This window comes from Strix uralensis, chromosome 15 (genome assembly GCF_047716275.1).
Source record: "Strix uralensis isolate ZFMK-TIS-50842 chromosome 15, bStrUra1, whole genome shotgun sequence".
Classification (NCBI taxonomy): Eukaryota; Metazoa; Chordata; class Aves; order Strigiformes; family Strigidae; genus Strix; species Strix uralensis.
In genome coordinates this window covers 22,203,255-22,215,551 of record NC_133986.1, presented here as the reverse complement: position 1 = coordinate 22,215,551, position 12,297 = coordinate 22,203,255, and the positions used below count along the sequence as shown (strand labels likewise).

The following is a 12,297-nucleotide window of genomic DNA, read 5'->3' as shown; positions in this document are numbered from 1 at the left end:
AGTCCTCCTTTGATCTGTACTGATACATGCTTATAACCTTAACTCCATTAAAGACCAAACGGAATTTGTAGGACTGAATCCCCATGAGGATGGGGTTTTTGTTTGGGGGGGACAGGGGGGCATGGCAGGATTGTTGACAAAAGAAAAACAATTTTCAAGACTCCTCTGAAATATTTCTGAGCAGTAAAACAGGGGTGTCTTCTGGGCTGTTTTAAGTCACTTGCTGGTAAGCTGTTTTGTGCCCAGATCTCCTGTGCAACCCTGTCACACAGTGAGAGTCCTCCCTGTGTCCCACCCAAAGTCCTCTTCACGGAGTCTGCCTGGGAACAGCAGTACCCCCAACTGTGTCTACAAGTATTGAAATGCCAGGGCAGTGCTCAGAGATGTCAGTGTGTCCCTGTCATGTCAGTACTTTACCAAAGTCTAATGAATACCTTAAAAATGAAGTAATTTTCACCAAACCCCACTTGGAATACATGAGTTTTCTGAAGGAGCTGCTCGCTTCAGCCCTCTGGCAGCCCTGCATTTTCTCTGCTGCTAACTAGGTGTAAAAGTTGCTATTGAAAGACAAACAGGACACAGCAGAAGATGAGGGACACCCTCACCAGCAAGGCGAGACATTTGAGAAGTGCCACACATTTTCCTGTTAGATGTTTGTTGGAGGTTCAATCACAGGGGGACTGTGGCTGGACCATGTTCATACGGCCAGTCTCACTTAGGAAGCTGTGTCTGCAAGTGGGCAGAGAAGGGCCTGGGAGAGCAGCAACACAGCACTTTGAGAACGCGTCAGCCCGTCGGTGTTGGAGCCTTGCCACACAAATTCTGTGTGGGAAGTTTAAACCTGTCTTCTCCTTGTTTCTATGCAGGTCCTGCAAGAAAAGGAGCATGAGAAGAGTGCTTTGTTAGAGACACTACTTCAGCCTCAGGGAGAGCTAAGAGAAGCCAACCAGCAGCTGGAGCAGCTCAGGCAGGAGGTGAAAGAGCAGCACGAGGATGGGCAGGTAAGTCTGACTAGTAGGGTGGGTTGAAGGAACAGGCCGTTGGCAACTGGACGTAAGCTGAGAGAGGCTGAGAGACCCAGGTAACAGAGTGAAGGGCAGTAACAAGGAAATAAAGCCTAAGTGCTGTGACTGAGGAGGCAGGGACTGCTGCAGGCACTGAAAGCCCAGAGCCTGATGAGCTGCAGAGATCAGCAACAGGAGGGAAGTGTTACAGTGGAAGCAGAGCTGGGTAGAAAAGCAGAAGTGGCTGAATGAATGTGATTTTGAGACAGAAAGAAGAGAAAGCTGGACCTGATGGCAGGTCCCAGCAGCTTGCTCTCCATTTGTGTTTGCAGAACATCACAGAAAAACTGCAAGCAGAGCTGCAGGAAACTCAGAGTAAGATCAAGGCAGTGGAGAAGAGGCACAAGGAAGAAATCAAAATAATGAAAGAAGAAATTAATGTCCTCCTTCAGCAGAGGGATGCTCTACAAAACCAGGTGAGTGAAACAGCAATAGCTACTCCAGTCATCAACCAGGTGGTCTCTCCCCATGGCAGAGCAGCAGGGGATGGGGTGAGTCCCTCTGGCTGCCATCACACTGTGGTCTCCATCTCAGCTGGGCTGAAGGAGACTGACCGGCCAGCTGCTGCCCTGGACAGATGGGCTGCTCTTTGTGCCTCTTTGCCAGCACTCATCAGAATGGATTTCTGCTGGCCTGGTACTGCTAGCCTTGTTTTTTAAGGTGCTTTTTCAGATGAACATGGTGACCCACTTAGATTTTTAAACAAGCCAGCTGTATCCATTGTGGATCTGGTATTTTCATGAAAGGGTGAAATTTAAAGTTGTTCTTTCCCTTTCCTCACAGTATATGATATGGCTGACAGTGGCAAGCTGTAGTCTTTGACTGCTTTGTTGTGTTTTACTTGAGGTGGAAGAGTTGACATCTCAACTAGCAGCCTCCAAAGAGTCCCAGCAAGTGATTGGCCACAAAGCTCAGCAAGATCCGAGTGAGGCACAGGAACTGTCAAGGCAGAAGGTGCTGGAGGTTGTGCACGTCCAGAAGATCCGGGAGGAGAAGAGGAGTCAATGGGAGAAGGTAGAACATCAGAACAAGGAGCTGCAAGTGTGTTTGCAGTCTTTGGAGGGGGAAAGGAGTTGATGAGGAGAAGTGGAGCGTCACAACACAGAATTTCAGGCTTCGTTGAAGCTCCTAGAGAATGAAAAAGCCAGGTAAATGAAAGTCTGTGAAACTCTCTGTTCTGTTTAATGGATTCCCTCTTTCAGATCTTCACATATCCAAGTGGCTCTGGCAGCATTTCATAAAAAGCAGAATTCTGAACTATCCATGCAGATATGTTTCATTCTCTTGATGTGGTGTTTCATTTTCTTTTAATCCTTCAGTTACAGTTTTTCTGAAGACAGTCGCTTTTGGAGTAGTCCTTTCCTTAAAAGGAGGTGTTGTTTTGTTAGGTCAGCATGTTAATGCTGTTAAATGAAACTTTCAGGGGTTTCAAACCTGAAACACACCAAAGGAGGCTGAACGAGCTGCAGTGTAATGAGCTAGATACATCCATCAGCTCTGTCTTGGGTCTAGTAAATTTTAAACATTTGGGATCTGTATCGGTCTTCCATCCTGATACCTTTGGTTAAAACCATGATTTTGAACTAAGCCAGATTCCCCTCTGAGGCACCCAAGAAATAAGCATGTTTCTTACTGACATCTGTTTCCTCATTCCTCAAAAAATCCCAGCCGGTGTCTGGAAGGGCTTGAGCAGGGTCCCTGCCCGCCTCAACAGTTACAGATGTTACTGACTGTCCAAGGAACGCAAGAAAGAAGATGAAGGGTAGGTAGGGTACTTCACCTGGTAAAGTCTTGCCAGCCTTCAACACACACCTTCATTGAAGAAGAGAAATAAAAGGCCGTGCCCTCTTGCTTCCCCCATGAGGGATCTGGCGTCTTATATAAGGATCTGAGTATTTCCTCCAAACCTCCATTACTGCTTCTGGTATCAGCCTTCATTTCTCTAGCTGAAAGTAATATGGTGCTGCAAGTCTTGTGAAACTGCCCAAAGATCACCTGGCTGTCAGTTGCTGCTGTTCCTACCAGGACAAGTTAGGGGAAGAAAATGTCTCTTCATTATTGACAAAACCTCTCCCTTGGAGTCTCATTAGTCAAAAGAAAAATCTTCCTCTGCCCTAATGTCTTCATTTCAAGACTTTGTTGTGTTTCTATTCACATACCCATCTCAAAAAAAAAATAGGGTATTTAGCCAATAATTCACCTTTCTTCTGTGGAAAAAAGCGTAGTGGGCACGTGCTTGGGTGTGGTTGTCAACCTGGCTGAGGACTGAACAAGCAGCCTAGTTGTTCAGACAAACCTCAGCAGACAAATCATTTTTCCCCTTTGGTGGTGGAAGTCCTAAGAGTTTATTAAATGTTATATACCATGTAGTAATGAGTTGCTCTGACTTTCAGGCTGACTGTGTCTCTGGAAGAGAAGGAACTGAGCCTCAAAACCCTGGAAGAAAACAACCTTGCCCAGCACAACAAGGTGTCTCAGCTTCCTTCTGCTCTTCGCCAGGCCGAGCAGCTCCATTCAGACCACAGAAGAGAAATACAAGAGCTCAACAACCAGGTGACCTGTGCACTAGCATCCTCTTCTCCAGGGACATAGAATACCACCTTCAGCTTGTAGGCCTCAACTTGTTTTCCCTCCCAACAACATGCACTCCTTCTGTGGTCTGCCCAGAGACTGCACACTGAGGCTGGATCTGCTGTGTTCTGCCTGGGTTTTCCCTGGTTCTCTCATGGTTCATGGCATTGAAGACTCCTTTGGAGCTTCTCAGTATCTCTGTTCCAGATGTTGTCCCCAGATGGTGTTTCTGCCCCTGCCAGGCCCTGAGCAGTCTGGTGAGACAGCATTGGTTATGGCAGTCTGTGGGAGCACTCCCGGCTCGGCCGTTCAGCTGGCATTGGGGAGGTGCCCCATGAGGGGTGCCGATTGTCTCCCCTTTGCTTCTAATCTCAAGCGTCCCTGGCAGCCCCACTCTCCATGCAGGAATGCTTCATCTGCCACCTCACCCTGCCAGCCAGCCCCTCACACCCTCACACACACAGGAACCTTCATTTCTGAGGTTGGAAAGCACGAAAACCTGACAGTGTGACCGTTCCTTTGGGGATGGGGAAACTTCCTTCAGGCCCCTTAGCCTCCAGGTACCTGTTTGTAGCTTGTTTTGCTCAGTTTGAATCCTTGCCCTCGTGCGTTCTGTTTCCAGTGTGGTTTTTGGCTTGAAGTAATTCCTCCTTGGCCCCTTCCTCTATCCCGCTCTGTTCCTCAGCAGCAGCGCTGTCCCTGAGCGCTGTGCGTCTGTGTTACAGGTGCAGTCGCTGCAGGAGGCAGCGCTGGAGGAGGAGGCTGGCCTGGCAGCTCGGGAGGAGCAGCTGCTGCGGGATCTGGAGGAGTCCCAAGCAGGCGAACGGTGCTCGAGGAACTCTCTGCGCATGCTGGAGGCTGAGGTGTCTGAACTGTGTTTGAGGCTCTGTAGCACAGAGAGCAGAGCACAGGCATTGGCCACGGGGTGTCAGCAGGCCAACAGTGCCCCCCGCGAAGCCCGATCCCAGCTGGACAAACTGCACTTGGTTCTCCAGCGCACGGTCTGTGACAGCAGAGACTTAGTCCCTTGGAGTTCAGGCAAGTGTGGGGCTGGGTTCACAGGTCTGTAGGCGGGTATAGGGGAGCAGGTGCTGGGGGTGTGGTTCTTTGTAATCCTGATGTGACAGACCTGTCCTGTCAGTTTAGGCTGATTCAAGCCTTGGGAAGTCTTGGAAGCCTGACATCCCTGCAGAGACAAGTCCGTGTTTGTATGTGGAGAAATGACCAGCATCAGAATGAAATAGGGCCCAAGTCCCAGGGCACGTGTGTCCTTCCTTGAGGCAGTGCTGACATTAGTGGTCATCAAAATAATGTTAGCCCAGGACTTGCTGTAACACGAGCTCTAGGACGACATCAAAGGCACTGCCACCTCCTCCTGTGCATAAAGAGGCCTTGTTTGTTGGAGACCCTTTCGGTTAAAGCTTGCAACAGAATGGCTTCTCTCTCCAGAACAGGGTCATGCCTGGGGCCCAGCTGTTTCCCAGGCCAGGGACCTCCCTGCAGAGCTCACAGTGGACAGAGTGGCCGCAGCCCTACGAGACCTGCGTCAGCACCTGGAGCAGACTCAGCAAGATCTGGTAACTTGTGTCTAGTGCACCCAGAAATCCCGTCCTTCTGCTGCACTGAACTGACAAGCAGAGTGCCAAAGCCAGAACGGATGTAAATTCTTGTGGGCCAGGTTGGCTTGCTGCCACGGGGGAAAGGAGAATCCCCATCCCATGTACCATTACTGCCCAGCTGCCCCCTCCCACCTTGGCTGTTTCTGCCTGTGTGTTTGTACCTCTTTGTCTCCCGCCAGCAGTGGCTCTGTGAGGTGATGCTTCTCTTCTTACCTCTTCCAGAAGGATGCAAGGAAGAAGATACAGGACTCGAAGCTGGAGCTGAGCAAGAGGCAAGCTGAGAAGGAGTATTTCAGTGCCTGCAATCAAGAGCTGCAGAAACAGTTGGCTCAAAGCCAGGAAGGTACAACTTCCCTTTTCCAACCCACTGACCCCATCCTGTCTCACCAGTGGGGGTCTCTGATACCACGCAGAGGAAAAATGCAGTGCCCAGAGATGGGAAGAGGAGAAAAACAACAAGCCTGAGACTTATCGATAGAACTACCAGGGAAAGATTTTTGTAGAGGAAGATCCAGTGTCTGGCAGTGCATCTGGCTGTGTGACTGGTGATAATGTGCAGAGGTGGTGCCTTTCAGGTCCCACGTCACTGCTAAGTAGGTGTAGTGTGATGCCTCACAGTATCCTTCTCTGTGTGGTCTTTGAAAGCACCAACCTCAAAAAGCCTTGTCTTTATCGACTTCCTTTTCCTCTTACATGGCAGACTCACAGAGCATGAGTTCAGTGTTAAGTTCCTGTGGTATTGCATCCTTCCTTCTGCTGCTTTTCCTCGTTCTCTGGTACCTAGTGCTTCTGCATCCTTCTTACCTGTTTTCTTGCCGATACTGATTTGGTGTCTGAGCTCACAGCCATAGAAAACACAATTTTTTACTTCCGTAGCCTTTGGTAACATGTTCATGTTGTGTTTATAAACTGGTTTTCACATGTAGCTAGTTGCCTTTTCCTCTAATCTCCAGGCCATCCCAGAGCCTCCAGGGCTACTGGCCTCTCTCTATTATAGCTGGACAGACATTCCTTCTCCTTTCTCTGTCATTGCTTTCCCACTCCCCACATCAGAATTGGGTTTTTATTTCATTGTTGTGTTTTCCTTGTCCCAGACTGCAGGAACAGGGAGGTGTGGGCATTGCTCGTTGCCTCCCTCACAGGCTGTCGCCTGCTCATGTAGAGCCTTTACCTGTTCAATATTTCTTCATGTTCCCTCTCTGAGATGGAACTGCTGATCATTTTTCAGAGAGTTTTCTAGGCCTTGGATCACTGCTTTTTTCTGGAACATCCATAGTTTTTACTACATATGTTACATATGATAAAGCTTATATACTTGAAATTCTGCCATTGGATGGATCCTGCTTGTCCCACTAGTCAGTTCTTTCCATCCTTAGTTCCTGTCTATTAGTTTAGTGTATTAGTTTAGTTTTAGTCCTGTCTATCTGTAGTCATCCTTGATTCAGGTCTCGGTACTGGTGTGATGTTCAATTGTTTTTTCCTTGCCGTTGTCCTAGTACCACTGAATATTTCCTTTCTTCCTTTTCCTGCCAGTGCACAACATATTCCCCTAGCTTCGTTCTTTTGAACAAATACCAAAGCACATCTTCAAGCACAACATTGACAGATCTGTTTTTTTCTGTAAAGTCTCTTAAGTCTTCCTGGTCAATGAACTGTGTCACAGTCAGTCTTCACTTTTGCTTCTTCTTCCTTTTCCTTTAGGACACCGGATCTGACTCTCACGTCCTGTCTCTGCCCGTGTTTCACTGATGTCAGTGCTACCTGCTTCTCACACTGTGGGTGATGTGCTGCCATGCCCTTAGCCCTGCCCTTTCAACTCACAGAAGAGCAAGCACATTTTCATATTCTCCTGAACCTTGCCACTCTCATTCTTCTTCTATTCTCTGCCTGGAAGTTTCCTTTATTTATGTGTGCTTTGAAAGCCCTTGTGGGCTTAGGGCCTGGAAAACACAGACAGGCAGGTAAGAAAATGGTGTTTTCTCTGTAGGATGCAAATCAGTTTGGTTTTGCTTTGCTTGTCATCTTCTCCTTCATCTTTCCTGCTGCAGAGACACAGATGGCAGAACACAGGAAGAACTCTCTACAAAGTGCCTTGCAGGAGGAGGCTGCTGCTCTAAAGAAGGAGACTGTGACTCTACATCAAGAGGTGGCACCTTTGGAAAGGAAACTTGAGACCACTGAGAAGCACAGAAAGGATGTCCTGGTGAGGATGGCAGATGCCATGAAGAGCCATTTCTTACATATTTTTTGGCCTTCTGTTAATAATTTTAAGGAGCAACTTTTTCCAGTGGAGATCTGATTTTAGGTGGTCTTGTACAAGTGCAGTCCAGATCGGAGAAGGCAGAGAATATGCAAATGCTCACCAAGCTTCCCTCATTTTCCCCTTCCATTCATCATTCCTGTTTCCCAGACTTGCTTTCCTGCCAGGCCAGGTAAGCTCAATTAGCAGGGTCATCACCTTGGGTAAGAGAAGGCAGTCCAGAAAGGAGAGATCATTGACATGACCAATATCACAGACTTTGTGGAGAGACCACAGACCACCATAAGAGCAGAAGAATATTGTTTAAATCAGTGGCTGTTTTTTAGTTTAACTTTTCCAGTTACATCCCTCTGAATAAGTAGGGAAAGATGCTGTAGTCATATAAAATTCAGTTAAGATTCAGGGTGTTTATTTTCCTCTATTTTGACGATTTCTCCCCTTGAAGCTTAAGTCAAAGTAATTTTCAAACTTGTCTCTATTTACATTGCATGGTGCGGGCTATTATTTGTGTCCAAATCCGTATTTAGATTTCTAAATATCTGGATCAGAAAAAAGGGGTGAGAATACAAAAGTTTGCTAATAATAGAAAGCTGTTCAACATTACCACTGAGAGCAGACAGTGGGAAAAAAATAGAGACATTTGAGAAACAAAAGTGCTGAGCCAGATAAATATGTCTGCCTGCAAGGGGACAGCCAGTCCTGATTTGAAACACAGAATGACAGTCTGTGCTCTGACCATCACTCCTTCGAGAGGCCACAGTGCGGTTCTGGAGGATGGTACCATGAAAACACTACACAGTAGAGGTCCAAAAAAACCCCCAACCCCAAAATGGGAAATCAAATGTCAGGGTTGTTCTCTCTTCCCTTCCTCCCTAATAAAGAGAACATCATCGTGCCACTGCCTAGATCATGCTTAGTCTGGACTTTAAATCCTGGCTGCAGTTCTGCTGGCTCCTCCCCAGAAGAACATCCCAGAAGTTCAGAGAAGGGCAAAAAGGCAGATAGGCCAGTGGGACTCTGAGGGAAGAAATAGCCATCCTGCAGAGAATGGTTTCAGAGAGGGACACGGGCCGGTTTCATCATCTCTGAAGGATTCTAAAGGTGTTTCCCATAAAGATACAGGAATATATATTCCTACAAATACATGACCTGCTTGGCCAGAGAAGCCATGCTTGCAGCCAGCAGGTTTGCCTGTCTGTATAGCTCCGGCCGGAGACCATTCACCTGCTGGAATGTTTTCTGTCAAGCCCAGAACTACTGAAGGAACTACGGAGCTTGCTGTTAAAATTACCTCAGGTGCAAAAGCTGGGGATGGGTAATTGGTTCTCTCTTACCTGGGCAAACCTAGCCAACATGTTGTGGTTAGGATTTGGCATGGAAAGGAAAGGGCACAATTGAGCGAGAGTAATGTACTAAACTGTTGTGGTTTGACCTTGGCTAAATGCCAGGTACCCACCAAGTCGCTCTATCACTTCCCCCCACTTCCCCTTTTTTTCTCAACAGGGCAAAGAGGGGAAAGAAAATAAGATAGAAAAAAAACCCAACCCTTGTGGGTAAAACAAAAACAGTTTTAATATAAGCAAAATGAAGCAAAGGTCCGTGTGCGGAAGCAAAAAAAAAAAAGAAAACAGATTTATTCTCTACTTCCCATGAACAGGCGATGTCGGGCCTTCTCAGGAAGCAGGGCTCCAATACTCATAGTGTTTGCCTCGGAGGACCAAGGGTGACCACCCCCCCCCCCCCCCTTCCTCCTTTTTCCCAGCTTTATACTGAGCAGACGTCATATGGTCTGGAATATCCCTTTGGTCAGTTGGGGTCAGCTGTCCTGGTTGTGTCCCCTCCCAAGATCTTGCCCACCCTGTCCCACTGTGGGGGGGAAATGTCAGAAAGAGCCTTGGTGCTGTGTAAGCACCACTCAGCAGTAGCCACAGCACCAGTGTGCTATCAACACCCTGCCAGCTCCCAACATAACACAGCACCATGAGGGCTGCTACAGGGGAAAACCAATTCCGGCTCAGCCAGACCCGGTACATAAACTTAGTAGAATCGTATCACAATGGCTGAACAGCAGCTGCACTGATGGTGCTTAGAGGATGCTCTCGGAGATTTAGACTTCTGAGGTACAGCTTTTCCAGTGTATTGAAAGGAATTGAATTGGTCTCATTGCCTGATCTGGTTAACGGCTTCCTTGTGCATTCAGGACATCCTTATGCTGTGGTTCAAAAAGCAAGAAGGCAAATTTGTGTGGATTTCTCCAAGGTGATCTGGAGGAGGGCCCCTAGGGAGAGAGTGTGTTGTCTTGGCCTGTGGACAGGAGGAGAAGGGACTTAGCACTGTCCATGCCTTGGGCCGGTCACTCTCCCAGACTTGTTGATTCTGGCCCTTCCAACCCTGATGTGGCAGCAGCTCACGTAATCCCCTCTCTGTACCCAGCAGGCTGCTGCAGAAGGGGAGCAGCTCTCATGGCTCTTGGAGAAGAGACTCCTGTCGCAGCGGCTGGAACGTCTGCAGCAAGCGGTTGCAAGGCTGGAACTTGAGAAGAAGGAGCTGAAGCAACTCATTGCTGAGCTCAGGAGGACTCTTGAGCAGGTAAAACCGGCTTTCACTGCCTCTGCAAAGCCTCACGGTCCTCTGGAACACAACACAATTCCACAGACAGCACTTTGGAGTCCTCTGCTTGTTTCCTTCCCTCTCCCACTTTCCCCTGTGGACACACACTTTGGTATTTTCTCTCTCTTCTCCCACCCCATTGCCTTCACAAATGCACATTCACTCCAGTACCACCCTTCTTGCCCCAGTGTCCCCATACGCACACATTTGTCACTCTCGTGTCAGGAACTGTTTCCTCTTGCTCTTTCTCTTCCATAGTCTACTTCGAGTGCTTTTTGCCCTCGCTGTTCTCTGGTGCAGTTACAGTCTCTGAGCAGAAATCTCCTTGCCGTGATGCCCAGAGGTCCTTTCGCCCCTTGTTTGGTGGCAGCTTTCTGTGACCCTTTCTCCTGTCTGACCTGCAGGTGGAACGTGAACGGAGGAGACTGAAGAGATGTTGTTGGTCACTGCCAGATGCACGAGGATTTTCCCTTTCTGACCAGCACTAGATCCCTGCTTCTAGAGAGGTGAGAACAGAGTCTTACTTGGTGGGAGGAGGGTCTGGCCATACGGAGGAACGATGGCCAATCCCAGTGGCAGCAGCCCCCCAGTATAGACCCAATAGAAGTTGAGTACAGACCATGGCCCTGACCAGACTGGAAACTAAAAAGAAATCCTTGTGTTTTCTTCGCAGGAGGAGTCTTGGGCTCGCTGCAGTCACTGATGAGCTGAGTTGCAGAACCAGGTGAGGAATAGGAAAGCTCTCATCAAAAGCTGCTGTGCCCGTACTGATGGGCACAACTTTGCACAACTCTACAGCCCGAGTTCTGTCTGGCTGTCAGGAGGTGAGTGCAGCAGTGCTGGGAGGGCCCCGTCAGACACATCTGTTGGCCATGGCAAAACGACATCATTCACCTGGGTCTAGTCTCTGACTTGCCTAAAGGTCAGGCATGGTGGGAAAGAGATTGGAAGAAATTCCCTTTGCAGGGCTGGCTGTCTGGGTTTCACATCTAGTCTGCTCTCGATGCTTAGCAGATTAGGGTCCCCTTCTTTATCTGGTTTGGCTTTATGTTGACAGACCTTGGTACTGTAATTCAAATGTAGCAGGTTCCATAAGCCACAGAACTCCTTTAGGAATTGCTTCTGTTGTTTGAGTTCACATGCCAAGAGAATATTTTCATATTCCCAGCCTGAGGTTGGGGGTGGCATTCCCATGGGGAACACGGCCCTTGGCAAAGCTCGTGTCACTTTGAGAACAGAGGAAAGCCTCTGACCTGAGCTGTTTCCCCAAAACAGCAAAGCCCCGAGCGCTGCTCCCAGTGCTGGCGTCTCCCACTCTCCAGAGCAGACAGAGGGCAACATGCCAGAGCTGCTGTGGCTGCACCGCACTGCAAACCTACTGGGGGGTGGGAGCAGCGGGGTCTGTCCCACCAAAAACCCAGCAGGCACCACCCCGTGTTGCCAGGAGATGGTAGAGCTTGAGGATTGTCAAGGCCTCGGCAGTCCTCATCAAGTTACACTCTGCTCATTTGTGAAACGCTCTAAAGTTAGGAAAAATGAGGGTTTGCTCCCTTTCCGTGTGCTAGCTGTCAGGTTTTTAAGCCAGACCCTGCAGAGCAGTTCTTCACTGCCTGGTGTAACCAGTAGAAACTTGAATTGTTGCTCATCTGAGCTCGGCTCAGGGGACTCTGGGAACCTGCTGCTCCCTGCGGCACAAGGACACAGCGTCGGTCAGGGCTGGAGGTAGAAGGTGCAGCCGGAGCCGTGGAGCTGCGGCTGGGCCTGGCGCTGGGGGCTTGTCTGAGCTCGGCCTTTTGCCTCTTCCAGGCGTCCCTCCTGCAGGCACAGCCAGCACGAGACCCAACAGCCGAGCAGGACTCTGTTGGGTGCTGTGCGAAGAGCAGCCGGGAGCTGTCGGACCTTCCCCCAGAGCTGTCTTGCTCCGTAGCAGCTGGGCTCAGGGAGCCCGAAGCTGCTGTGCTGGGAGCAGAGACTGGGAACCCGGGTCCCCTCCCTGAGCCGCCGCGTCCTGCAGAGGGACAGCTGCAGCATCTCGGGGTTCCTTTCTTGTCTGCCCAGAAATGTGCCATGTTTTGCTGTGGGGAATGGGGGTGCATTAGTTCTGTTTGATTTGGAAGCATCTCCTAGTGACAGAGATTTTAAAAATTATTTTTATAAAAGAAATTTTGCAGGA

At 49.0% G+C, this 12,297-nt stretch overlaps 2 protein-coding genes across 7 annotated transcripts in view; both read left to right on the top strand.

The window, feature by feature from the left end:
* LOC141950018 (centrosome-associated protein CEP250-like) overlaps positions 1 to 3,589 on the top strand; it is a 19,345-nt gene extending 15,756 nt beyond the window's left edge. For all 6 annotated transcript variants that reach the window (XM_074884318.1, XM_074884319.1, XM_074884320.1 and 3 more), the window contains 4 exons: positions 867 to 1,001; positions 1,337 to 1,480; positions 1,911 to 2,212; positions 3,458 to 3,589. In XM_074884318.1, coding sequence (XP_074740419.1) covers positions 867 to 1,001; positions 1,337 to 1,480; positions 1,911 to 2,141 — 510 coding nt within the window. In that variant the 3' untranslated portion in view covers positions 2,142 to 2,212; positions 3,458 to 3,589. The remainder of the gene's footprint in view (positions 1 to 866; positions 1,002 to 1,336; positions 1,481 to 1,910; positions 2,213 to 3,457) is intronic.
* Positions 2,459 to 12,297, top strand: LOC141950101 (centrosome-associated protein CEP250-like). Its single transcript, XM_074884502.1, has 10 exons — positions 2,459 to 2,534; positions 2,779 to 2,830; positions 3,458 to 3,617; positions 4,361 to 4,673; positions 5,085 to 5,212; positions 5,477 to 5,597; positions 7,303 to 7,457; positions 9,948 to 10,103; positions 10,529 to 10,630; positions 11,931 to 12,297. The coding sequence occupies exons 1-9, from the start codon at positions 2,459 to 2,461 to the stop codon at positions 10,610 to 10,612; spliced, it is 1,245 nt and encodes a 414-aa protein (XP_074740603.1). The 3' UTR covers positions 10,613 to 10,630; positions 11,931 to 12,297.